Source organism: Vipera ursinii, assembly GCF_947247035.1.
Source record: "Vipera ursinii genome assembly, chromosome: 1".
Lineage (NCBI taxonomy): Eukaryota > Metazoa > Chordata > Lepidosauria > Squamata > Viperidae > Vipera > Vipera ursinii.
In genome coordinates, this window is record NC_139512.1 from 114205139 (window position 1) to 114233067 (window position 27929).

General features: G+C 41.8%; 2 protein-coding genes across 2 annotated transcripts in view; one reads left to right on the forward strand and one right to left on the reverse strand.

Annotated features, from left to right (window-relative positions):
* Window positions 1–9072, reverse strand: part of TKFC (triokinase and FMN cyclase) — a 29521-nt gene extending 20449 nt beyond the window's left edge. Inside the window, exon 1 of the mRNA XM_083348321.1 lies at window positions 8772–9072. Coding sequence (XP_083204447.1) covers window positions 8772–8777 — 6 coding nt within the window. The 5' untranslated portion in view covers window positions 8778–9072. The remainder of the gene's footprint in view (window positions 1–8771) is intronic.
* A 432-nt stretch (window positions 9073–9504) lies between these two features.
* Window positions 9505–27929, forward strand: part of DDB1 (damage specific DNA binding protein 1) — a 32011-nt gene continuing 13586 nt past the window's right edge. The window contains exons 1-16 of the mRNA XM_083371625.1: window positions 9505–9741; window positions 9909–10057; window positions 12762–12878; window positions 15199–15420; window positions 18156–18270; window positions 19337–19434; window positions 20097–20255; window positions 21367–21450; window positions 21724–21840; window positions 22500–22602; window positions 23155–23230; window positions 23319–23427; window positions 25932–26110; window positions 26193–26356; window positions 26442–26549; window positions 27619–27826. Of these exons, the coding sequence (XP_083227751.1) occupies window positions 9681–9741; window positions 9909–10057; window positions 12762–12878; window positions 15199–15420; window positions 18156–18270; window positions 19337–19434; window positions 20097–20255; window positions 21367–21450; window positions 21724–21840; window positions 22500–22602; window positions 23155–23230; window positions 23319–23427; window positions 25932–26110; window positions 26193–26356; window positions 26442–26549; window positions 27619–27826 (2069 nt within the window). The 5' untranslated portion in view covers window positions 9505–9680. The remainder of the gene's footprint in view (window positions 9742–9908; window positions 10058–12761; window positions 12879–15198; window positions 15421–18155; window positions 18271–19336; window positions 19435–20096; window positions 20256–21366; window positions 21451–21723; window positions 21841–22499; window positions 22603–23154; window positions 23231–23318; window positions 23428–25931; window positions 26111–26192; window positions 26357–26441; window positions 26550–27618; window positions 27827–27929) is intronic.

A 27929-nucleotide genomic window follows, 5' to 3' on the forward strand; every position in this document is an offset into this window, starting at 1 on the left:
TCCAAAGGGCAGGCGCCCCCACAGAGAAGGCCCTCCCCCTGGGTGTCATCCGCCGGCATTCTTTGACCGGCGGCACCCTGAGAAGGCCCTCCCTGTGGGAGCGCACAGGACGAAGGGAGCTTGATCAGGTGTTCCCTCAAATATCCCGGACCCAAGCCATTTAGGGCTTTATAGGTCATCACCAGCACCTTGAATATCACCCGGAGGGCAACTGGAAGCCAATGCAGCTCACGGAGCAGAGGTGTTACATGGGAGTAACAGGAAACCCCCATCACAACTCGCGTGGCTGCATTTTGCACCAGCTGAAGCCTCTGAGTGGTCCTCAAGGGCAGCCCCATGTAGAGAGTGTTGCAGTAGTCTAAGCGGGTGGTCATGAGCGCATGAGTGACTGTGCGTAGGGCATCTCGGTCCAGGTAGGGTCGCAACTGGCGCACCAGGCGAACCTGGGCAAAAGCCCCCCTGGTCACGGCTCCTACAGTCATGGCTGAAATTGTTGGCACCCCAGAAATTTTTCCAGAAAATCAAGTATTTCTCACAGAAAAGTATTGCAGGAACACATGTTTTGCTATACACAGGTTTATTCCCTTTGTGTGTATTGGAACACAACAAAAAAGGGAGGGAAAAAAAGCAAATTGGACATAATGTCAAACAAAAGTCCAAAAATGGGCCGGACAAAATTATTGGCACCCTTAACTTAATATTTAGTTGCACACCCTTTGGAAAAAATAACTGAAATCAGTCGCTTCCTATAACCATCAATAAGCTTCTTACACCTCTCACCCAGAATTTTGGACCACTCTTCCTTTGCAAACTGCTCCAGGTCTCTCTTATTGGAAGGGCGCCTTTTCCCAACAGCAATTTTAAGATCTCTCCACAGGTGTTCATTGGGATTCAGATCTGGACTCATTGCTGGCCACTTCAGAACTCTCCAGCGCTTTCTTGCCATCCATTTCTGGGTGCTTTTTGACGTATTTTTGGGATCATTGGCCTGCTGGAAGACCCAAGATCTCGGATGCAAACCCAGCTTTCTGACACTGGGCTCTACAGTGCGACCCAAAATCCTTTGGTAATCCTCAGATTTCATGATTTCTTTGTAGGTCTCATTTCGTTTTCGGTAAACAGTAAAATGATGTGGTTTACCAAAAAGCTCTATCTTGGTCTCATCTGTCCACAAGACGTTTTCCCAGAAGGATTTTGGCTTACTCAAGTACATTTTGGCAAACTGTAATCTTGCTTTTTTATGTCTCTGTGTCAGCAGTGGGGTCCTCCTGGGTCTCCTGCCATAGCGTTTCATGTCATTTAAATGTTGACGGATAGTTCGCACCGACACTGATGCTCCCTGAGCCTGCAGGACAGCTTGCATTTCTTTGGAACTTGTTTGGGGCTGCTTATCCACCATCCGGACTATCCTGCGTTGCAACCTTTCATCAATTTTTCTCTTCTGTCCACAACCAGGAAGATTCGCTACAGTGCCATGGGTTGCAAACTTCTTGATAATGTTGTGCACTGTGGACAAAGGCAAAGCTAGATCTCTGGAGATGGACTTGTAACCTTTAGATTGTTGATATTTGTCCACAATTTTGGTTCTCAAGTCCTCAGACAGTTCTCTTCTCCTCTTTCTGTTGTCCATGCTTAGTGTGGCACACACAGACACACAATGGAAAGACTAAGTGAACTTCTCTCCTTTTTATCTGCTTTCAGGTGTGATTTTTATATTGCCCACACCTGTTACTTGCCCCAGGTGAGTTTAAAGGAGCATCACATGCTTGATACGATCTTGTTTCCCCACAATTTTGAAAGGGTGCCAATAATTTTGTCCGGCCCATTTTTGGAGTTTTGTTTGACATTATGTCCAATTTGCTTTTTTTCCTCCCTTTTTTGTTGTGTTCCAATACACACAAAGGGAATAAACCTGTGTATAACAAAACATGTGTTCCTGCAATACTTTTCTGTGAGAAATACTTGATTTTCTGGAAAAATTTCTGGGGTGCCAACAATTTCGGCCATGACTGTATATGGTCATCAAAACTGAGCCGTGAATCCAGGAGGACACCCATGTTGCGAGCCCTATCAACGGGGGGTAACACCTCACACCCCCATTGTTAACGATGGAATAGTTTGGTCAACCTGAGATGCCAGTATGCACAGCCACTCAGTCTTGGCAGGATTGAGACGAAGCCTGTTTCTCCCCATCCAAACCCGGACCGCCTCCATCGGGACATCACGGTGAGGGCATCACTGGGTTGGTTCGGGGTGGAGAAAAAAAGTTGTGTATCATCAGCGTACTGATGATACCCCACCCCCAAACCACGAATGATCTCGCCCAGCGGCTTCATATAGATGTTGAACAGGAGGGGAGAGAGAACCAACCCCTGAGGGACTCCACAAACGGGAGGCCTCAGGGCGGATCTCTGCCCTCCCGTCAACACTGACTACGAGCGGCCCAGGAGATAGGAGGAGTACCACCGTAAAACAGTGCCTCCCACTCCCAACCCGAGACGCCGCAGTAGGACACCATGGTCGATGGTATCAAAAGCCGCTGAGAGGTCTAATAGGACTAGGACAGAGGAACAACCCCTGTCCCAAGCCCGCCAGAGATCATTCACCAGCGGTCTTAGGGTCTTGCAGAAGAACAAGGTAGAACAATGGCTAATGACCCTCTTTTACCGGTCTACTATAGAGAGCGTCCTCTCGTATGGTATTGTGGTTTGGTATGCTGGTCTGACAGCCGCGGATAGGAAAGTATTACAGAGGGTAGTGAGCACAGCACAAGACATTGTGGGCTGTTCCCTGACACCACTGGATGACATCGCCAGGGCTCGTTGCCTTGGAAGAGTGAGGAAGATTCTCAGGGATGACTCACACCCTGGACGGTATCTCTTTACTCTCCTACCATCCGGTAGGAGATATAGGAATATAGCCAGCTGTACCAACAGGCTGAAAAATAGCTTTTATCCGTGGGCTGTTAGGCTTTTAAATGGGACATAATCTCTGTGAACTTATGCAGAATTGACTTGGGAGGCCGGTGTGTGGTGTAGTTGGTTCACATGGTGTGGTAGGATGGAGGGTTTGTTGTCACTGTGTGTTGGGGGGAGAGAGCACGGGGGGGGGTAGGCTCAGGTAATCTCAATGTACACATGTTGTACTTTGACAATAAAGGTTTATTATTAGTAGTAGTAGTAGTACATACACATAAACCTTGGAAATTATTTCAGGATAAAAAAAACAGATATTTTATCACTTGAATTTGAGTTCAGTCATGATCTTAGGGACTATCCATAGGCATGGTATGAAGAAGAGGTGTTTGATTCTGCACACGTCCATGTCAACATGGATTCCACAATAATCACAAATATTCAACAAGGCTTCCCTTCCCCACATTCAAGATAATTGCATTTATAAGAACACAATAGCCCTGCTAGATCAGGCCAACCCATCAGGTACAACATTCTATACCCATAAATCCAAGCAGAGATATGTTAGAAGCTCATGAACACAGACGGTTAGTATTTTTCTGATACTGGCAGCTGGTAAAGCACATAGTCTGACAGGAGGTAGCCAGTAGCCATCAAGACAATGACTCTCTTCTGAATAAACTTGCCTAGTCCTATTTTAAAATAGTTACAATGCTGGCCATCATACTATCTGATTACAGCAAATTCTACAATTTAATTCTACATTTTTAAATTAATACTGCATTTTTAATAACTAAAACTTTCTGCATTCATTTTAATGTATTATTTAAAGTCTATTATTTTGAGAGAGAGAAACTATTATCTCTATCCCATTTTCAATACTACTCATTATTTTTATCATTCACCTTCATTTTAAACTAATATCCCTTAACACTGCAATCTTTCCTTTTAGACAGCGCTACATTAACTTCCCAAACATTCTCCTCTATATTTTCCTGCTGTGCAAGATATGGTGAAACAACTACCCACAGAATTCCACCTCACAATTATTTCAGTTCAATTCTCTTTCTAATGAAATTCAATTTGATATTTTTGCTGGAAGTAAAAAGGAAGCAGCTTACCATTTCTACTCACAAAGGCTCTCAAAATTACAGAGTTGCCAATAGAGGCTAAAATACAATTATTTTGTTCTCCTGCAAGGTAGTATCCTGCAGCCTGCCAACTGCTGACTGGTGAGTAACCTGTGATTATTGGAAGGGGCGATAACTGCTTTTTGCCACTAGAATTGTGGCAGATCATACTGTGCCATAATTGCATGATATACTGTGCAACTGAAACAATTAAATGCATTTCTAACCTCTGTCAACAAACTGCTTCTGGGTAATCGGGCATATTGCCCATTGGAACAGACTGAGTGTTATTCTACGATAGCTCTGTATAACATTTATCAAACTTTTTCTTATCCCTAACAAGCTCTAGGTTCATCAAGGTTGAGAAATATGCTTTGTTTAGTCATTAACTTAAATGCTTTTAAGGGAAACAAATACCGATGTGCAAAGGGTTCTGTGCATGGGATAGGTAGGTTTGGATGATCTGTTTCTGAACTAAAATTCAGTGTTGGAGTGGAAACAGATTCAAACTACTACTATTTTAGTACAGATGCTTCACAGAGGAGAATAGGAAAAAGCCACTGCCAATGCCGCAGCAAGCACAGCATATCCAACTGGCCCACCTGCCTATTGGCCTTCCCAGCACTTTTCTTCTTCCCCTTAGCCACCAATATTTTAGCTACAAGCATGGTACATCCAAAGATGGTGGAGTGGAGAGGGACAAATGTTGCCATACTTGAAACTGAAGACAATGACTACCATGGCTAAGTGGAAAATGAAGGCGTTAGGAAAATTATTGGGCTGATGGACACATAGGCTGTGTTGAAGAGTAAGACACAAGCTTAATAACTCTGGATTTTGTCTTGACTAAAATCCAGGGCAGTCAAAATGTTCTGGTTCTACTGAATTACTCTCTGTCTAGATCGGCAGAATGTTTGAAACACATTTTTGTACAGAAAATGTTTCACAATTTATGCACGCACTAGAAATAATGCATGTAGCTATAAATTAGTACAGAGACAGCTTTGAAGAAAATATTTAGCAGCTATCGCATAAACATTAGCTGGGTCTGAAAAGGTGGGGGGGGAAAGAAAACTCATGTTTACTCTGCCTTGATTCTCTTTGGTATAAGATGGAATGGAGGGGAGGAAAGTTTTTGTCAGGTTTTCAAGATTCTGTTCTTAAACACAAGGACTTTATAGTAGTCCTAGTGAGTCTCTTTCCTGACCTGGCCAGCTTAAAAAGCTGATAGTATCCATATCGTGCTATGTCATAATGTGGGTTTTTGTTTTTGGTATATAGAAAGTCATATGGACTCAGCTACCATACTATAGAAACCATAATTATGTAATGGTGTATGGGTCCAGTCAGTGCTTTTTTTGTAAAAGAAAAAGGTGCTGGAACTCACACGTCATACAACCTGCCTTTCCTACCCTACAAGGTTCCATCCAAAAAAGGTGCCGGAACTCCGTTCTGAGCGTTCTATGAGAAAGAAAGCCCTGGGTCCAGTTAACAAACATGGATGCATGGTCCCCAATGCATCCTTTAGGCAGATTAAATGGTTTTAGTTATTCTGTAGTGTTTGCCCTTTTAAGCTGGCAACAAACCATGCCAGGTTTGCAATGGGTGCAATCTGATGCACTTTGCTAATGATTTAGTTGGAGTTGCAGACCTAGGGGATAAGCTCTCCCCTGTTTCCTGAGCAATGTCTCCCAGGATCAATCTCCTTTGAACGGCTGAAGTATCTAGTTTTCCAATCTAAGTCCTCACTCTGTATCTCCTGGTCTCCAAGCTATTTTCTGGCTCCAAAAATTGGACCATTGTGAACAGCAGCTGACTGGTGATGTCAGTGTAGGAATTGCATGAAGCAAGCTGTTTTTCTCTCATGGCTGCTTCATGGCACAATCCTCTTCACATTTTCAATTGTTTGGTTGAAAACAGCTTTGGTATTCGACTGGAATAGTGCCATACCTGTATCCAAAAGCAGCCTATTTATCAGCTAATCATCTGACTATTTCAGGCATGGGTTTAGCATTATTATGCTATTCACTATCAGATATAGTCAGACTTCCTTTGAATGCACCCATACAAAACCAGAACTAATTTGACAGATGGCTAAACACAGTGTCCTAGTGTTGTCCCAATCTCCTCTCCTTTGTAGTCATCTTAAGGAGAGTGATTGTTGGATGTTTTCCTGCTGCCTGGTAATTTGACAATAAGGGAGGAAACAGAGCTCCATTCTGATAATGTCACATAGTTCATATGGTCACAGTTGCACAATTTAAAAAAAATTACAAAATGTGTTCTAAATTTTATAACAGTTGGCTTGTGAAGCATGTGGGTTTTTTATTACTTTTATACAACTGGTCAAAATGCTATTATTCAAGCAAACATATGACTTGAATAGTCACTGATAATGGTAATCTGTTCTTGTGTTACAGATCTTCAAAATGTTTTGTAATTGTTGGTTAATATTTATACATAAAGTGAGACTGACACCAAATTGTTGCAACATTGTATCTTCCTGTTCATTGTATGGTCAGCCCCACCTTGCTTCATTCCATTTTTATTTTACTTTCTTAGGGTCTCCTTCTCATTTGTTTTCTATCTGTCATCTTCTAATTGCTTTAATATTGCCTCTCGCTGCCAGTTTCCTTATTGTTTTGCAGTTTAACAGTTAAGAATAACTGCTACAAACATTTTCATTAATATTGGAACAGCAAACAAAGCAGAATACTGTATTGGAAACAGCCAGAATTTCAAGTACCAACTTATCCATCAAGTAAGTGCACCAGATGAGCTGGATTTCTAGTAATTCTAATACTTCTGGCTTTTTAATTTATACCCTGCTCCAAGGAAAGACTTGCTAAAGCATGGTTCTCAACATGGGCCAGATGACTCCAGAGGAGCCATGCCATTTTTCTAGGTGCCAAACATGAGATAATTCAGATAGCGAAGTCTTTTTTATACTAATGCTAAGAAAGGGGTCCAGAGGTGACGAGGCTCAGAAGGGGGCCATGAGCAAAAGAAGATTAAGAATTCCTGGACTAAAGCATAGAATAATAAGCAGAGTTGGAAGGAAGATCTTAGAAGTCTTCTATTCCAACTCTCTGCACAAGCAGGAGACCCTGTACCTTTCCAGACAAATTGTTGTCCAGTCTCTTCTCAAAAGCCTCCAGTGGTGGAGCACCCACAACTTCTGAAGGCAAGCTGTTCCACTGGTTGATTGCTCTCACTGTTAGGAAATTTCTCCGTAGTTCTAGCTTGCTTCTCTCTCTGATTAGTTTCCATCCATTGTTTCTCATCTTACCTTCTGGTGCTTTGGAAAACAGGTTGTAAAGGTTCCCCCCCCCCGCACATGCATGCTAGTCATTTCTGACTCTAGGGGCCGGTGCTCATCTCCGTTTCAAAGCCGAAGAGCCAGTGCTTGTCCGAGGATGTCTCTGTGGTCATGTGGCCGGCATGACTAGACGCCAAAGGTGCACGGAACGCTGTTACCTTCCCACCGTAGTGGTCCCTATTTTTCTACTTGCATTTTTACGTGCTTTCGAACTGCTAGGTTGGCAGAAGCTGGGACGAGTAACAGGCGCTCACTCTGTTACGCGGCACTCGGGATTCGACCCACCAAACTGCCGACCTTCTGATCGACAAGCTCAGCGTCCTAACCCACTGAGCCACCGCGTCCCTTAGAAAACAGGTTAACAGTCCTCAAATATTGGAATACAGCTATCATGTCAGCTATGCTGACTGAGGAATTCTGGGAGTTGAAGTCCATGAGTCATAAAAGAGCCGAGGTTGCCTACCCCGGGACTTAAGACAGACCCAATTCCTGTCGCCGTTCTTCGTTTTAGCCTCCATATGCTTTAGCATTGAATCAAAAGTTGGAATTAAGATTGCTGGAAGAAATATCAACAACCTAAGATACGCAGATGATACCACTCTAATGGCAGAAAGTGAAGAAGAACTAAAGAGCCTCTTGTTGCGGGTGAAGAAGGAGAGTGCAAAACTTGGGTTGAAACTTAACATTAAAAAAACCAAGATCATGGCATCTGGCCCTCTCAATTCCTGGCAAATAGATGGGGAAGAAATGGAGGTAGTGACAGATTTTGTTTTCCTGGGCTCCAAGATCACTGCTGATGGGGACTGTAGCCAAGAAATTAAAAGACGCTTGCTCCTGGGAAGGAAAGCCATGGCAAATCTAGACAGCACACTAAAAAGCAGAGACATCACCCTGTCAACAAAAGTGCGTATAGTCAAGGCTATGGTCTTCCCAGTTGCAATGTATGGCAGTGAAAGTTGGACCATAAGAAAGGCTGAGCGCCAAAGAATTGAGGCCTTTGAACTATGGTGCTGGAGAAGACTCCTGCGAGTCCCTTGGACTGCAAGGCGATCAAACCGGTCAGTCCTAGAGGAGATCAACCCTGACTGCTCTTTAGAAGGCCAGATCTTGAAGCTAAAACTCAAATACTTTGGCCACCTAATGAGAAGGAAGGACTCACTGGAGAAGAGCCTAATGCTGGGAAAGATCGAGGGCAATAGAAGAAGGGGACGACAGAGAATGAGGTGGCTGGATGGAGCAGTAGGCGTGAGCTTAAATGGACTCCAGAAGATGGTGGAAGACAGGAAGGCCTGGAGGAATGTTGTCCATAGGGTCGCGATGAGTCGGACACGACTTCGCAGCTAACAACAACAACAAATGCTTTAGCATTTCCCGTCCTCTCCTTCACCCCAAACTATTAGGTCTCACCTGCATGATGTCCCGAGTTTCAGTTCTAGAAGCCAGCAAACTACCTGGGCGCCACAATAAGAACCGCCTTTTATTCCACCCTTCCCGACAGAACGGATCGAAGAGGAGGCCGAGCTGAGCTCACGAGGGACCCTCCACGGACTTTGACCAAGAATGCAAATGTTGCGCTGGTCCAGAGTCTGAAAGACGCGCGCCCGCCTGCCAAGGAGGGGGAGGACGAAGCTCATTGGTAGAGCAGAGCGCGAGCTCTGGCAGTTGGGGGGGGGGGGTCGCCGTGTCGCGCACGGACTCGGAATTAGGCGACGCCCCGCTAAGGAAGGAACAGGAGAGCAGGAGCCCAAAGGACGATGCGTTAATAACGTATTATGAGCGTTTCGGGCTCCCCCCTCCCCTTTCCCCCTCCAGCTCGCGCGCACAATAAACGGGTTTTTTTGGTAGGTGCGCGCGCGCGCACGCGCATGGGATAAGGCAGGGGGTAGGCAACCTCGGCTCTTTTATGACTCGTGGACTTCAACTCCCAGAATTCCTGAGCCAGCTTGGCTGGCTCAGGAATTCTGGGAGTTGAAGTCCACGAGTCATAATAAAAGAGCCGAGGTTGCCTACCCCCTGGGATAAGGGCAACCTCTTCTCCTCCAAAATTCGCTTACTCCGTTCGGGCCGGAAGAGGGCCCTCTCGCGCTGGCAGAAAGATCCGTCAAAAATCCTCTCGGCGTGCTCGTTTCCCGTCGTGCGCCGCGCGAAGCGGCAGGCCGGCGCTCTGGTGCTGGCGGTTTCTCACTGGTGCCAGAAGCGGGAGTGGGCCCTGGAGGCTGCGCTCGGCCACTGCCGGAGTCCTCGCCTTCCGCGTCGTCCGTCTCTCTCTCTCTCTCTCCCTTCTCCCCCCCCCCCCACACACAGCCCGGCTTCGCCATGTCGTGCAACTACGTGGTCACCGCCCAGAAGCCCACGGCCGTCAACAGCTGCGTCACCGGTAATGGTGGGAAGAGGGGCCTTTCCCGGGATCGGCGAGCGGGCGGTGGAGAGCGCTGTGGCGGGGAAGAATGAACGGAGGTGGCCGCGGGGCTGTGCCGCCCCTCCGGCTTTGGGGCTCTGCCAGTTCGGCTGCCCTCACCTCGCGGCTTTTTCTCTTCGTCCCAGGTCACTTCACCTCGGCGGAGGACCTCAACTTGTTGATCGCCAAGAACACCCGCCTCGAGATCTATGTGGTCACGGCGGAAGGGCTGCGGCCCGTCAAGGAGGTGGGCATGTACGGCAAGATCGCCGTCATGGAGCTCTTTCGGCCCAAGGTGAGCATCGCCTCCCTCCCGAAGGACAGTGCGGCCGCTGGGCACCCTTCTCCTTGGGCAGGCTAGGCCTCGATCCCTCTCTGTTGGAACTCCTGCAACAGATTGCTTGGTCTTCTGGTTCGACCGGCAAGTATTGTTGGTTGCGATCCTCGTGGCTGCTAAAACCCCAGTCGTTGTGGATCTTTTGGGGAATGTGAACTCGGTCGAAACCTGCCCTTGTGGCTTGCTAGCCAGGTGGAGGGGTTATTGTTTTGTTAAATTTCAGCCCGATGTTTTCTTTCTTTCTTTCTTTCTTTCTTTCTTTCTTTCTTTCTTTCTTTCTTTCTTTCTTTCTTTCTTTCTTTCTTTCTTTCTTTCTTTCTTTCTTTCTTTCTTTCTTTCTTTCTTTCTGTGGCGTAGCGTGGGTTGTCAGCACCCGGGGCAAGGCAAGTAATTTGCGCCCCCTAACCCGTGTATTTTAGCACTCGAGTCTCTTCCACTAGATCGGGGGTCGGCAACCTTGGCTCTTTTATGACTCGCGGACTTCAACTCCCAGAATTCCCGAGCCAGCATAGCTGGCTCGGGAATTCTGGGAGTTGAAGTCCGCGAGTCATAAAAGAGCCAAGGTTGCCGACCCCTGCACTAGATTAAAGAAACCCTTACCCCCTAAGCACATGTATTGTTTGTTATGAAAATACTGATGTAATTAAAGTAAAATGCATCTAATGCGCCCCCCCCAGATGTTGCACCCGGTGCGGCCGGCCCCCCCTGCACCCCCCACGCTACGCCACTTCTTTCTTTCTTTCTTTCTTTCTTTCTTTCTTTCTTTCTTTCTTTCTTTCTTTCTTTCTTTCTTTCTTTCTTTCTTTCTTTCTTAATGGGACTTATATCCCGCCCTATCTCCATCCCTCACGATCCCTCTCTGTTGGAACTCCTGCAACAGATTGCTTGGCTTCTGGTTCGACCGGCAAGTATTGTTGGCTTCGATCCTCGTGGCTGCTAAAACCCCAGTCGCTGTGGATCTTTGGGGAATGTGAACTCGGTCGAAACCTGCCCTTGTGGCTTGCTAGCCAGGTGGAGGGGTTATTGTTTTGTTAAATTTCAGCCCGATGTTCTGTTTGTTTGTTTGTTTCTTTATTTATTTGTTTATTTGTTTATTTATTTATTAATGGGACTTATATCCCGCCCTATCTCCATCCCTCACGATCCCTCTCTGTTGGAACTCCTGCAACAGATTGGTTGGCTTCTGGTTCTACCGGCAAGTATTGTTGGTTGCGATCCTCGTGGCTGCTAAAACCCCAGTCGTTGTGGATCTTTTGGGGAATGTGAACTCGGTAGAAACCTGCCCTTGTGGCTTGCTAGCCAGGTGGAGGGGTTATTGTTTTGTTAAATTTCAGCCCGATGTTCTGTTTGTTTATTTATTTATTAATGGGACTTATATCCCGCCCTATATCTCCCGAAGGACTCAGGGCGGCTAACAACAATAACATAACAGAAATTAAGATAAAATTAAAATTAAAGTCATCTGTGCAATAAATTAAAAATGAAAAATAAATTAAAAATTGTAAACATAATTAAAATGCCGGTCGGTCCAGGTCAGCCAGGTGGAAAAGGAGTGTTTTGAGGCCGTGGCGAAAGGACCGGAGATCTTGGGTCATCCGAAGCTCAAGGGGGAGCTGATTCCATAGGACTGGTGCTCCCACAGAGAAGGCCCTTCCCCTGGGGTTCGCCAGCCGACATTGTCTAGCCCAGGGGTAGGCAACCTCGGCTCTTTTATGACTCATGGACTTCAACTCCCAGAATTCCTGAGCCAGCCAAGCTGGCTCAGGAATTCTGGGAGTTGAAGTCCATGAGTCATAAAAGAGCCGAGGTTGCCTACCCCTGGGCTAGCCGATGGTACCCTGAGGAGGCCTTCTCTGTGTGAGCGTACTGGGCGATGGGAATTCGTTCCCGGTAGCAGATGGTCCTGCAAGTATCCCGGGCCTAAGTTTATATTGTGAAAATACCTTTGAAAACGTTCAGGTATGCAAAGGCATATTTTTAGGACTGGTGGTCTGCTGGAATTTAGCACTTTGTGATTGATTGCACGCAACCAGTCTGTTGTGAGCTAATTGTGTGGACCTGTCATGTGGAGGGAGTATTTTCTTCTGGGTGCTTCATTTTTGATTGATTCATTTTTGATATGGTCATGACTTGGAAAATTGCCATTACTTCAGTATGTTGTGCCTGATTGCTGCTGAGATCAACAGAACTGAGGACTTGCTCTTTTTTATGGCTGATATTTGAAGGAAAAGACATATGTATGTTGCGGTTTTCAACAGTAATCTTCTCAACCAACTTTTCTAAGTCTTTTTGAAAAATAGCTATGTTGTCTGGCCTGGCCATTTGAGGTAAAATGTTTGCATCTGTTTCCTGCAAGTCTCTTGAACATCAACAGCTGTGGTGCTTCTCATGTTTCTTGATGAATTCATATAGTGTTCACAAGAAACTAATTAATATGCTTGCTGATTAAATAATTTTCGGAGGAGCTTATCATTTATGTGCACTTACAGAAGAAAGTGCTTAATACAGAACAGGAAGTTGTGATGAGCAAAAGCATCTATTTCAGACATCTTTCATTTGAGATACACCTTTTACAAATGGAATACTGTTTTGTTGGTAGTGTGTTGCAGAATATTGAGTGTTTTTTTTCTTTTCTAGCTAAAACTTTTTTTTCCCTCCTTAGGGGGAAAGCAAGGATTTGCTCTTTATTTTGACAGCAAAATATAACGCTTGCATTCTTGAGTATAAACAAAGTGGAGAGAGCATTGACATCATCACCAGAGCCCATGGCAATGTACAGGTAAGAGGAAAGTGCATTAAGTGTAATACGTACATTGTAATTTAGGACCACACAGCAGTTTTATGTATATTTTGTAACCTGAGTGTGAAGTTTTAGATAATGTATATTCCAAGTTAAGTAATGCAAAATATTTATGTAAGTTGAAATTAATATTGCAATTTGAGAAGCAATACTTGTCTTTCTGTTGTCAAACTATTGGATGGACACTGTTAAATTCTTCCTACTTTTCCATTAAGTCTTTGTTTCTTTCTAGTGATGTGCAATTAAAAATATATTTGTCATCGTTATGAGATCTCAGTAGCCTTGTTAGTTCAGACAGCTATTTTATATTCTTGTGTACTTGTGTTTTCCTACAAACTCACTGAATAGGTTTCAAGAAAAAAGCTTTTACACTCAGTTGCTAGATTCTTGTTCTACATAAAACATTACTATTCTACATTTTTATATGCAGCAAAAATTCTTCGAGTGGTCAGTTGCCTGCTTTTACACTCCCCAAAGGCATCTAATTGATCACTGTGAAAACCAGGTAGTTGAATTTATCTGACATCTAGCTGACCTAATAGGACTTTTATTTTCAGCATTCAGTTTTATTTAAAGTCCTTCTCTTGGAAAAATAGAGGGTCAAAATTTAAAAATATAAGCTATTTTTAGTAACGGAAGAAATCTGCCCTCATTTCTCCCAATTTTGAATTGTACTAATTGAAACTCAGTCAGACTCCCCAGTTCTCTCTCCCTTCCATCCAAATGTGACTCTGGAGGAATGGATTATTTTTATAATTGCACTGCCCTTCTCTGTAGTACTTAAAAACACAGTCATTTATCATGTTTGGAGGAAGGAGGGGATTATATTAAAAGTTTAATTATGTTTCAGATGCTCCTACCCCACCATTCACCTTCCAGCTCCAAATTCAAATGAGATTACTTATTTTACATTATCCTTCTCGTGTTCCTGGAAGCCATCCACACACTATGAGGGTAATAGCCTACCTCTTCAAGACTGGAGAAAATATGTGCTTATCATAGCTGGTAGAAAATGATTAATACTTATAAGTGGTATTAGGAAACTCTTGATTATATAAAGGCTAGGAATGTTTATTCTATTTTTTTTAAAAAAAACCCACTGTATTTAAATACTATTGTGTAAAAATTAACCATTGCCTTTATTCCTGAGTTGCATTTTAGCTAGTTTAGAATGTTATTTTTCAAAGGGTACAACCTGCGGGCTTCCCAGAATATGTGTTCTTGAGACATAATTTCACAAGGCCTCAAAACCCAATGAAAGCAACAGTGTGCATATACAAGCCTTATAGTACAGGTAATCCTTGCTTAATTAGCACAGTTGGGACGGACAACTGCTAAGCGATATATTTGTTAAGTGTGTCATGAGACATCACATGACTGTGATGGGCTTATGACATCACCTCTGTGGTGGTTATTCAGCAAGACATGTCCGTGACTTGTGATTTTACTGCTGGCTTCATCCTTGAGTCTACTATTGGAAGCTGCGGTGAAGTGTGCAAATGGCAACCATGTCACTGCAGGATGTTTTATTGGTTGTAAACACCCGCCAGTTGCGAAGCATCTGAGTTTTGATCATGTAACCTAAGAGAAGGTATGACAGTCATGAGGTCTGATGGCAGTTTTTCAGCACCATTGTAACAGTTGCAAAAACATCTGTCTTTAAGAGAGGACTATGTAATATAAGTCCTGTTTGCTTATAACTTTAAGATCTTCGTCTTGGGCTGTTAAAAAGAAAGTCATAATAGTCTTTCTTTTTATCAAATCCTGTTAAAACAGCATGTATCCTGTTAGTTTTTAAAAGGGAAAAGAAAAATTCTACGTTCATTACATCTGTAAAATTGGGTTTTTTCCCCTGTCAAACTGCTAAAACTACTTCTGCTAAAGAACAAAAATCAAACGTGTTTTCCAAGTATATCTACATACACATATGTAGGAACTACACAGCCAATATGATATGTAATTGAAAGTTGTAGATTTAAATATATAAATGCATTTATTCATAGCTTTGTCATCTGTGATCCATGAGTTATTTACTGTGTTTTTGAAATGGCAGTAAAGGATTCATAATAGTTACAAGATATGGACAGACACACCAAAAAGAAAAATGACTTCTGATTAAAAGTCTAGGTGTACATGAACAACATAAATGTTAACATAAATTACAATATTCATCATGAGTGACTCAACTGTTGGCTAATGCACAAACACCAAATTAATGGATTTAGAAGACTTAACCTTGCATGTTTTCTTGTTGTGACAAAAGAGATTGTACTAAGAATATTTATGTGTTGTCCTCTAGGATCGTATTGGTCGTCCCTCGGAAACAGGTATAATTGGCATAATTGACCCAGAGTGCAGAATGATTGGATTAAGGCTTTATGATGGCTTATTCAAGGTGATTCCTTTGGAGCGAGAAAATAAAGAATTAAAGGCCTTTAATATTCGACTAGAGGAGCTACAAGTTATTGATGTGAAATTTCTCTATGGCTGCCAGGCCCCGACCATATGTTTTGTTTACCAGGTAATCAAATTGGGTCTGTGTGTTGTAATAAAATTGCTGAGGATTAGTGGAGACAGTGTCTGAACATTATTTAACATACCTATTAATTATAAACAAATGAGTTGGTTAATGGGGAAAAAGAAATCACAGGATCTTTAGTAAGGAAGTATTTATTTATTTGTTTGTTTGTTTGTTTGTTTGTTTGTTACTAAAACAAACCAAATTGGTGCCAGAGTATTGGCAAGCTTTTGAATACTTTGGGACTTATTGAGTTAGGTGTTATCAAAAACAAACTAGTGAGATAGGAAAGAAGCAGAAAAACCCAAAATCTAAATCAGGAATTTTAGTCATATGGTTTGCCATTTAAAATCAGTCTCAGGATGATGCTTGTAGAACAAATATACTTTTTATAGAAAGTTGTTATCAATCTCAGGTTATATAAGTATTTAGGCAAAAAGAATAATACAATTTTGAAGGATTATTTTCCCCCCACAAACATTATTTTGACTTATTGACATTTTTGACTTATAACTACTAGCCCATGACTAAGGGTTACTGATTTGATTCAATTGTAATAGTTCTAATCTACAAGCAGATTTTTGAAGTTAAAATGATTAAAATATGCAAAGCTGTTAAGAACTTTTCCTGATTTGTTAAATTTTTGTTTTTCTGTGATGATCAGATAAAAAATTGGCTTAAGCACCCTCCAGAAACCATGATTTGATTTCTCTAGCCATTCAAATTTGAAATTCAATTTCCTTGTTCATTCCAGTCTGGGAATCACTTTTGGGACCAAAGGCAATGTGACTCAAGATTAACTTTTTTAGTCCTTTAATCACTGCCCTTGAAAAGCAGCATTGCTAACCATCCTTGAAACTTGTTGCTTTCATTACTTTTATGTTTGGTATTCTGAATTATCTACTAATAACATAATTTTGTGCTGGACAAAAAAGGAGGAAAATTCCTTTTGAGCATAGTTGCCTCCAGGCTCATAAATCCAATAACATAAATAAATAAGAACCAAGCAAGTTACCTGCAAGGGCCTGGAGTACTTCTAGCAACTGACTGCATTTCTATTCTCAATGTACAAAAGAGGAGGTTCCCCCCCCCCCCGTAGAACAAAAACACCATTTATTTGTTTTTTAAATTGTTATGGCTGCTGTTTTTTTCTATAGCAATTTCGGAGACTGCATATTAAAATAGAGGCAAAAACACATTAAAACAATTGAAAAGTCTATATAGGCAGATAAAATCCCAGTCTATAATTCCTTCAAACTACAACCACACAAGCTCCAGCTAACCACTAGACTTCCAAGTAGAAAGGGAATCCAAATAAAACTCCAGCAATAATTCTGTTTCTGAAAATCTTACGTTTTATTGAATATATTTCGTGATTATGTCGAAGCAAAACTAACTCTGAGGTTCCCACACCAATTCGTAGACTTAAATAAGTTTTCCCAGTCAAACCCCCAACATCTTACATAATCCTTATCAACAAGTCCACTTTGTTATGAGGACCGTCTACTACAAATCCACACCTGTTCTGGTGTCCTTGACAAGGCTTCAGGCTCCCATGGTCTGCAGCTGAATCGAAGTTTCGTTTCTCCATCTACCCACTTCAGAGTAACACACACACCTCATTATCTAACTGCAAGTTGAAAAAGCAGAGACACGTATGTAGCTGCCAAGTTTCATCCTTGACAGATGGACTGATGGACAAGGGACAGAGAAATGTTTGGTTTTATCATCAGCATTGTCAGTTTCCCAACTTTTCATCCTTTGACAGAAATGCAGTGTCCTGGCAACAGAAGCACGAGATGTTCTGAGCCTCCACATAGTAACTGTTAGATATTTGCTTACTTTTTGAGCATCTTGAATAAAAATGTGATATAGTGGCAAGTGGCAAAGAAATTTAATTTTGTGGCTCAAGATTTAACTGGGGGGTCCTTGGTGCTCTCTGAGTTTGGACGTTACTTGCAGGCATTTAATTGCCAACCAGGTTAGCAAGTAACTAAATGAGGACTTAATTTTACTATCAGTCCTCTAAGCTGTGCTGGGTATAAGTCTTTTTCCTGGACAAGTAGCAAAAAATGAAATAGGCTGTCAGTAGAGACCTGGATCCACTGTACTTGTGTTCTGCACAGTGTCCTTGTGGAGAAAGCCTATGGGGCTCATTTTGAGGTTGTAAAATATCTCAATCTGGTTATAATTACAAGAGAGGTTCATATTAGTGATTTATCCATTCTCATTTAAGAGAGACACTGAGTGAAATTCTTTCGACATTAGTAAGAAACTTTATAGGGCTAATTTACAGGGCTTGCCTTACTAAATCAGTCCAGAATATGTGCTGTCTTGAGATTACAGCATCAGGAAAATGGAATCTTTCAAAAACTTTGTCGTAAAGTGGGGAAAGTTAAGAAAGAAATCTGAAGGCTTTAGTTTAAACAAAATAATTACTATTTGAAATAATGTAAAAGTATATAACTTAACTAATTCTATTAGAACAGGAACAATATTGTTCAAAATTAGGGAAATGCCTTTATTGTGGGAGAGAGGCATTCTTTAGGTTTTGAAGTTGCTTTAATGGAAGTGCATCTATATATTTTTCAATGTACAAATGTTATAAAAATAGAGAAATGTTTCAGGGAATGTTTGATTCTTGAACATTCGTATGAAAATGATTCTTATATATTAAAATGAGGGTAACTAAACAGTGATGGGTTTGTGTTTAGTGATTGTACTTTCCATCCATCTAGGACCCACAGGGCCGTCATGTCAAGACATATGAAGTGTCTTTGCGTGAGAAGGAGTTTAACAAGGGACCCTGGAAGCAGGAGAATGTAGAGGCTGAAGCCTCAATGGTGATTGCAGGTGAGGTTGTGTCTAAAAAATAAGGTAACTATAATTATTTAGACATAAAAATCAGCACTTAAATAATTCCCAGAGCAGGGGTGTCAAACTGCTGGCCTGCGGGCTGGTTGCATCACGTGAAGGCCGTGCCTACCCCAGCTACCCCTGGGAAAAAAGTCGCGATACATCACGACACATCATGTGATGCGGTGAGTTTGATACCTGTGCCCTAGAGTCTAGACCAGGGGTGTCAAGCTGCCGGCCCGCGGGCTGGATGCGTCACACCAAAACCGCACCCACACCATTACCGGCAATGGGAAAAAAGTCATGATACGTTGTGACATGTCACATGACGTCACATGTTTGACACCCGTGGTCTAGACTTGTTTTTAAGCCACTCTATTAAACTTTCACCTAGAAAAAAAGTTCTTTTTTTGATATAGGGGTGGGAGAGTTGGTCCAATTCCGGTTTGTATAAAAATTTGGTTGCTCCAGGCTCTCAGGCCCAGAATCGTTATGTAACTTGAGCAGTGCCTATAATGAACGTAGTGCTGCCCAGTGATAACTACTTACCAGCCTCGGATTTTCTTGTAATTTAAGACCCATCATTGCACAGCTGCACTTTTTAGACTATGCTAACAGGCAAAAGTTAGAAATTATAATATTCAAGGTTGTTGATGTAGTATCAAAGAAAAAAAATAAACAGAGAAACCTAAGCCACAAAAATGGTATTTTAAAGTATTTATTTGTAACAACAAGTTAAATTGCTGTTTAAGAAACTGAAAGAGAAACTAAAATTTAATTGTTTTTAGTGAGTAAAGAAAAGGAAGATTGGTTTTTAAAGCATATAGTAAAATATGGTTAGGATATTGTCTGAATGACTCCAAATAATCAGTAGTGTATTTGCATGCTTTAAACTACTTTGTTATATTGAAAAGTGGTTTTTTTTCTGGTGAGCAGGAAATACTATCAATATAAATAACAGCTATTGAAATTTAATTTAATTTAATACACTTGGGTTACCTGGTTTGTATTCCTTTCCTGTGTTGATTATACTTTATGCATATTCCCAACAATTTCTTTGTAGTACCTGAACCATTTGGAGGGGCCATTATTATTGGACAAGAATCAATTACTTATCATAATGGTGATAAATATCTGGCGATAGCCCCACCCATCATTAAGGTAAACAGCAGAACTTTTGGAAAGGTATTTGCTTAAAGCTGGAATTCTGTGCTTCATATTTACAGTAGGTTTAGTGTGGATGTAAGCAAGCAGGTTTGCTCTAATATTTTATACTATATCCCATAAATCCCGAACAAATGTGATTTGTATTAATTTATGCAGCATCAGTTTGCTTGCCTCTGGTTTAAAATTTTTGTTAGGGCCGAAACTAAATTTACTTTAGGTGTTAGGTGTTTTTTGCTGTGTTTTAACTGAGATTTTAATATTCTGTGAGCTGTCCAGAGTTGTTGGCAAGTGAAAGGCCTTAGGAATGGAAATGATAAATAAATTGGAATTTCTGTGGGCACCTGGGCCTACGTTAACTGCTTGCTGCATTGTCTCTGTAGTTTCTTAGAATAAGGATAGACACATTTGGAATCTTGAGAATGTGTTTCATGTGCACTTATATGGCTGTTCTGTGAATTTGGCCCAACGCAGAATGTATGTTCATCAGGAAGCAAACTAGGGAAGCTGTTCCTTATCTCCTGTAGGATGATTTTTTTTTTTTTGCTATTGCAGCTTATTCTTTCTAGAGGAATAATAAAACTGTTTGGATCAGCATTAAGGTCATCCTGCCTTTTCAAAGTCTTCTAAGTAACACCTTTTTTTTCCCCCTGAATCAGCAAAGTACAATTGTATGTCACAACCGGGTTGATCCAAATGGGTCCCGTTATCTGTTGGGGGATATGGAGGGTCGACTATTCATGCTGCTTTTGGAGAAGGAGGAGCAGATGGATGGTGGAGTCAGTCTCAAGGACCTGCGTGTGGAATTGCTTGGTGAGGTAGGTTTTGTTTCCTCCTCTGTTTCTGGAGCATTTGGTGTGTGACGTCAACTAGAAAAAAGAACTAGGGAAAAAATCCTGCAGATAACTGGAAGAGATCAAGTTCTTCTCAAATGCTATTTTTTTTTGTAACTTTTGAAAATAGGGTTTAAAATTGTGCTGCATTAAAATAAGCAAAACCTGGTGTTCAACAGCATTTTTAAATTTTGTAATTGAGTTTTATATTTCAGGATTCATAATTGGAAGGCTATAACCACCATTTAATTTTTCCCCCCCACAGATCTAGGTTCTTAAAAATGTATTTCGTTTATAACGTCTTATCAATTGAATATATAACCTGTCTTTCCAGTGGCAAATTGTCTCAGAGGACACTAAAAATAAAGTACATATTGAGGAAAAAATTATTCACCAAAAGCCACTGTGAACACTTTTCATCCCAGTGGAAATATGAAACAAACATTAAACAAAGCAAACCATGACATCATCCTTGATCAGTTCAGAACTGGAACACAGCCATCTCTTGCATTCTCAGATATGCCTCTGGTAGTGATAGTATCAAGAGAATGATCCCTCACATATATGTTAAAGCCCAGAGTAGGACTTAAACTCCTCAAAGGAGTTTAAAGAAAAGTGCTAACTTGACAATTTGATGTACCAAATAAGGCCAAGAGAGAATGTCACTTACAGCTTTCATACTTGTGAGGGTTAAATCCCTACTTATGACTAAGACATACTTCATTATATTTTGTTGTGACAATGTATGTTCATTGGATACTTTTTAACATGTCTTCTAATGTATTTGATACAGTACGTGCAGCTAATATGTGTGCAACTATTGACATTCAAAGCCAGAAGCATGTTTGGGATCTAGGTCCGACTACAATCACTGCACTTGTCAGGAGCTCTGTAAAGAAGCCACAACTTTTCTTGGCCTTGCTTAATAGCCAAACAATCCCAGGAATATGCATTTCTGAGTAAGGAGCTGCCTGCATATACATGAGCATATCCTTGCCAAAATATTGTTCCTGCTTTGCATTTAAATAGTTGCACATCCCTATTATCATGTCTTTAAAATGCCTAATATCACTCATTTTGCCTTACCTGTACCTAGACATCCATAGCAGAATGCCTGACATATTTGGACAACGGTGTTGTGTTTGTTGGCTCTCGTCTAGGGGATTCCCAACTTGTGAAGGTAAAGTGCAGCTTTTAATTAATAATTAGGTGCCAAGAAATAGTAGTTTGTTAATCTTTTACTTATGATACAATTAAATGGCATTGTAAGACATGTGATTTTGTTTTTGTCACCCTTATGAGTTTTATTCTCTTGGTTTTTGTGCATTTTATTTTGAAACAGAATAAGACAAAAACTGGAATTTCAATACATTTTGCTCGAGTAGTCAAAGAAAATTGAAGCAAACAATTTATTTTCAGAAGAAACTTACAATATCCTTATTTTCATTCCTAGCTCAATGTCGATAGTAATGAACAAGGCTCATATGTTGTGGCCATGGAAACCTTCACCAACCTTGGGCCAATTGTGGACATGTGTGTGGTAGATCTTGAGAGACAGGGTCAAGGCCAGGTAAAAGTTGATTCTTCTTTCCCTGCGCAAGGAATGATGGATCTCGCTAAGAGAGGTGCTTTATGCCCTCTTTGAAATATTGCTTTGCAATAATACAGTTTTGCCCAAGTTGATCTGTGTGATGTGCATGAATCTCCTTTGTTGAAAAACCCAACCTATTCTCTCTCACCAAACTTGTGTATTATGAGGAAGTTGATAATTTTGGGCAGATTCAGCAATTAGCTTCTTGCTGAATGCTGTTGTGAGCTCAGGTCTGCCCATTTCAAGCTTGATGCATTGTCAGTATACCACACTGATTCTAATAAATCTGATAATAGCTTGGAAAATTATTGTTCTGTTGGCACTTGAAATAAGACAGTGCAAAGACTATTTCAGGGAGCTAGAAAGGCTACTTTTTCTGACATATGCATTAAATTCTAATTCATATGCCAGAAACAATAATACAGAACCATTTCAGGGAAGTTTTACTATAACAGTAGAAGTGACTGCAGGATTTTGTCTTAACTGAGGTTTTTTATTAGATAATTTACTAAAAGATTGAGGAAAAACTTCTTTATCTTAAAGGGTAGACGTGATTTACAATTTTTTGTAACACATTGCATGTTTCTTAAACATAAATAATGCAATTACTGTATGCTAACTATGTCTGCTTTTCATAGCTGGTTACATGCTCTGGTGCCTTTAAAGAAGGTTCTCTGAGAATCATCCGGAATGGAATTGGGATTCATGAACATGCCAGCATTGATCTCCCAGGGATTAAAGGTGTGTGTGTGTGTGTGTGTGTGTGTGTGTGTGTGTGTGTCCCCCCATTAGAAACAGTTGATGAACAAATGAGAGTGCATACTGTTATCAAGGTTGTCAAATCTCAGATTTTTTGAATGAGCTTTTTTAATGTGTGCTAATCCTCATGAAACGTTAGAAAACTGAGTATACTATTTAGGAAATTTCAGGAAGGAATCTGGCCATCAGAAAAAGGGTTTGGGTATTTTGTATGTGCATGCATTCTATTTCTCTGTCTTTTCCCTCCCTTTGGTATATTACTACGTATTGTCTTTTTTTGTATGTGTTCTTGCTGTTATTTACCTTTTTGTTATGCAACCTATTCTGAGAATCTTAAAAATACAATACATTTTACTTAGAAACAATACCCAATTAGTTGAATGTATTGTACAAGGCCAAGAGCTTTGAATTAGCATTGAGGAAACATTGAAGATTCAAGAAGTGTTGGGTTGGCATTTTTGTTTGTAAAATTTTGAAATCCCTTGAGTTTTCCAGAGGAATTTAATAACACAGTGCTGTGTTTCTAAATTGCAGGATTATGGCCTTTGAGGTCGGACTCTCACCGTGAAACTGATAACACCTTAGTGCTGTCTTTTGTGGGACAAACCAGGTAGAGGAATAATATCCATGAAAGTGTTGAATGTGGCTCTTGGTTAGGTCTTCTGGGGAGTTTGATTGGGCTTTCCTACATTCTGCAGAGTTTTGATGTTGAATGGGGAGGAAGTAGAGGAAACAGAACTGACAGGATTTGTGGATGATCAGCAAACTTTCTTCTGTGGTAATGTGGCTCATCTGCAGTTAATCCAGGTAATCTCTGAATTTTTTAGTGATAAAATGTGAGGCATGAGTGGCTAAACTTTTGGGGTCAAGAGTCACATTTGGAACGTAAGGAATATGTGAGGATGAGTTGTATTCAAAACAGAATGTTACTTTGTCCATAGTAAGCAATGTAATTTTTAAAAAACTAATAATTTTTAATGATTTTTTCTATCAGGCTGTTTTCAGTTTAGTCAATCTTAAAATTAAACATGGTGAATTACATTTTAAAAAAATATAGCACTTGAAGAAGTTGCAGAAAGCCAAGAGTAGAAAAAAATGTTTAAAAATATGTCTAGCGATTGTTGGAAATACAGACAAAATTCAGGCATGTATTATTATTATTATTTATTGAATTTCTATACCGCCCTTCCCCCAAAGGACTCAGGGTGGTGTACAGGGCAATAAAATACAATGTACAAAAGTTAAAAGTAAAATTAAATTAATTTAGTCCTAACAATAAATAGTTAAAGATAAACCCAACCCCTTAGTCCAGGCCGGCCTGTTGAAACAACCAGGTCTTCAGATCACGGCGGAAAGAGTGAAGGTCGGGAGCCATCCGGAGCTCAACAGGCAATTGATTCCAAAGGGCTGGCGCACCCACAGAGAATGCTCTCCCCCTGGGGGCCGCCAACCGGCAGTCCCTGACCGACGGCACCCTGAGGAGGCCCTCTCTGTGGGAGCGCACAGGACGAAGGGAAGTTGACGCCGGCAGCAGGTGCTCCCGTAAGTACCGTATATACTTGAGTATAAGCCGAATTTTTCAGCCCACTTTTTGGGCTGAAAAATTCCACTTCGGCTTATACTCCAGTCAACAAAAAAAACTTACCGAGGACTTGTGCGCGGCCGAGGCTTTGGTGCTTCCGGGATCGCGCGCACCTCTCCCAAGCCACCGCCGTCCGGAGACCTGACGAAGTTTGGGGAGGTGCGCGCGCAAACCTCCCCAAACGTTGGCAGGTCTCCGGACCTCCGCGCCCTGCCTGCCTGCTTCTTTCCGCAGCATAAAGAAGCAGCCTGCCTGCTTCTTTCCGCTGCAGAACGAAGCAGCCTGCCTGCTTCTTTCCGCTGCGGAACGAAGCAGGCAGGCTGCTTCTTTCTGCAGCGGAAAGAAGCAGGCAGGCTGCTTCTTTCCACAGCGGAAAGAAGCAGGCAGGCAGGGTGCGGAGGTCCGGAGACCTGCCGACGTTTGGGGAGGTTTGGGGAGGTGCGCGCGCACCTCCCCAAACCTCCCCAAACTTCGGCAGGTCTCCGGACGGCGACGGCTTGGGAGAGGTGCGCGCGATCCTGGAAGCACCGGCTGCGCGCAAGTCCTCGGTAAGCTCCAGGCGGTCACTTGCTTCGCGTCTCCTGAGGGAAGGGGGGGGCGACTGGAGCGGGCGTGTTTCCTCGCCTGCTGGGCGCCGCAATTTGCCCGGGGAACGCGCGGGCCCCGAATGGCAGCGTGGAGCGAGGAAGCGGACAGCCAGGGCTTCCCCGAGAGCCGCGGCCACACAGGGTATTCCTGTGTATTCAGGCTTGCAAAATGGCGGATCGAGCCTCTGCTGGCGGCAGAGGCTTGCAGAGCGCGGATCCAGCCTCTGCCGGCGGCGGAGGCTTGCAGAACGGCGGATCGGCTTATACTCGAGTCAACAACTTTTCCCAGTTTTTGGGGGTGAAATTGGGGGTCTCGGCTTATACTCGAGTCGGCTTATACTCAAGTATATATGGTAATCCGGACCCATGCCATTTAGGGCTTTATAGGTCATCACCAGCACCTTGAATCTCACCCGGAGGACAACTGGAAGCCAATGCAGCACGCGGAGAAGAGGTGTTACATGGGAGTATCGGGAAACCCCCATCACAACTCGCGCGGCTGCATTCTGCACCAGTTGAAGCCTCCGAGTGGTCCTCAAGGGCAGCCCCATGTAGAGGCAGTATTATCATCTTTGGTGGACATGCCCTAAAGCAAAGAACTATTGGTGAAAAATACATAGATGGCTAGAAAAGATGATAGGAGCACATGTAGACTATAAACCAGAATTATTTCTTTTAGGTATAATTTCAAAAAATTATGATAAAGAAATGTGTATACTTAATATTACACATATTAGCAGCAGCGAGAATTACATTTGCTCAACACTGGAAAAACGAAATACCATCTGAAGAAGACATAATTAAGAAAATTCTGGACTGTGCAGATATGGATAGGCTCTCATTGAAAATGAAGGGGAAGCAAGATTCAGAATGCTTTCAAACATGGGATTTTTTTTATAAATGCTTAGAAAAATGGAATAAAGGATAGGGACGGAAATTGTATTACTATTAATGTCAAACATATAAACCCAAACATGTTGCTTACTAAATACTAAAGACTGTTACTGTAAAAATCAATAAAATATACATTTTTAAAAAGTTGTAGAAAGCGTTATATGTGACATAGTCACACATTCTTATGTGTAAAGAATATGTTAACCTTTTGGTTGGGAAGAAATACCAATAGACATTTGTCCCTTTAGATAACATCAGCCTCAGTCCGGCTTGTCACTCAAGAGCCAAAGGCCCTGGTGAGCGAATGGAAAGAGCCAAATGGGAAGAACATCAGTGTTGCTTCCTGCAATAGCAGTCAAGTAGTGGTAGCTGTGGGGAGAATTTTGTACTACCTGGAAATCCACCCCCAGGAACTCAAACAAATAAGGTCAGTCTGAGCTAACTATTTTGGGGTTATTTGTGTCAGAGCTGAGTATTGCATTAATGTTGACAGTTCAATATCTTGCTAGTTTTACAGAGATGGAGCATGAGATTGCCTGTCTGGACATCACCCCCTTGGGCGACACCAATGGCATGTCCCCTCTCTGCGCTATTGGCCTTTGGACAGACATTTCAGCCCGTATTCTTAAGCTGCCCTCATTTGAACTGCTACACAAGGAGATGTTAGGAGGAGGTAGAAATTCCATTGGTGTGCTTGGTGTGGGAAGGGCAGGCTGTTGCAAAGAGCGATATTACAAACTTGTATCCTCCGTTTACAGAGATTATCCCACGTTCCATTCTGATGACCACCTTTGAGAGTAGCCATTATCTGCTTTGTGCCCTAGGAGATGGGGCCCTGTTTTATTTTGGACTGAACATTGAAACAGGTAAAAATACAGGTTTCTTAACTGCAGATTGTCTTTTTTCTTTTTAATTTCAAATGATGAACGGATTGCAGGCACATCAGGTTTTAATAGAACTCAGAATCCAGCAAGTAGAGCTTGGCCCAAAAAAATACAAGCAGGGATAGAAGATCTGAACTCCAGAAATCTCTCTGGTCTAAATTTGAACTGAGCTAAATCATTCCACATCAGATTTACTGTTTTTGTTTTTTGTTTTTTCATTTTATCACTATATTGAGGCAGCAAGGGAGTTCCATACAATAACGCTCATTTCCTGGTTCACACATTGTATCAACTTACAATGTAATCTGCTTGGTTAACTCATCTGATTATGATTTACTGATGAAGTAATGATTAAATTATGGGAAATTAGACCAATAGAAGTGGATCTATGCGCTCTTTATCATTCTGCAACCAGAATCCATTCCTTAAAGCGGAAGCAAAGTAGTTGGTAAATGAACACAAGAGAGATAGATAGAGAGACCCTGGCTGCTGTCATCTCTTTCAGATAGTTTTCTTGTGTAACTTTGCCAGCTCTGGTGTGTGTTCTGGTCGGCCACCCAAAATTTGGCTGTAAGTGTCTGCATTGTTTAGAAAATGATTTTTTTTAACCGTCACATTTGCAAATGGTTGCTAAACATAGTAACTGCTGTCATTTTGTCTTAAGTAAGTCAAGTTAGACCTCCGGAGATCCGTGATTAGATTTTTCAGGGTTTAAGTATAAGACTTTATGAATCTTATCTCCTTGAATCATTTTTCTGTTCTAAATCAAGCCCACCCAGTTTCCAGAAATTATTATTGGCTCATGGAGAAAAATACATTATGCTGTTCCTGTATAGACATATAGCTGTATTTTAGGATGTATTCTGTCTTTCAGGAATAATTTTAGTACATTTAAAGTGCTACCGTAAATACACTTTTCTAAAATATAAAATTTCATTTTTTCCCCCCCAATAATGAAAAGTAGTCACAGGTCAGCTAATTCGCCTTGCTCCCTTCCCATCTCCTAGTCTCTCTTAATGGGTGGCCTCTAATAGTATCCTTTCTCTGGCAGGTTTGCTGAGTGACCGTAAAAAAGTAACTTTGGGAACCCAGCCCACTGTTTTAAGGACATTTCGCTCTCTTTCCACCACTAATGTGTTTGCTTGCTCTGACCGCCCCACCGTGATTTACAGCAGCAACCACAAATTGGTCTTTTCCAATGTCAATCTTAAGGAGGTGAATTATATGTGCCCTCTTAACTCAGATGGGTACCCTGACAGGTAAGTGTGTTTGGTTCCTTCATTTCAGCGGGCCCACAAAGCATACCATGCTCTCTTCCTGCTTAGCCTGTCTGGTCAACCCTTTTAATTAAGTAGCCAACTT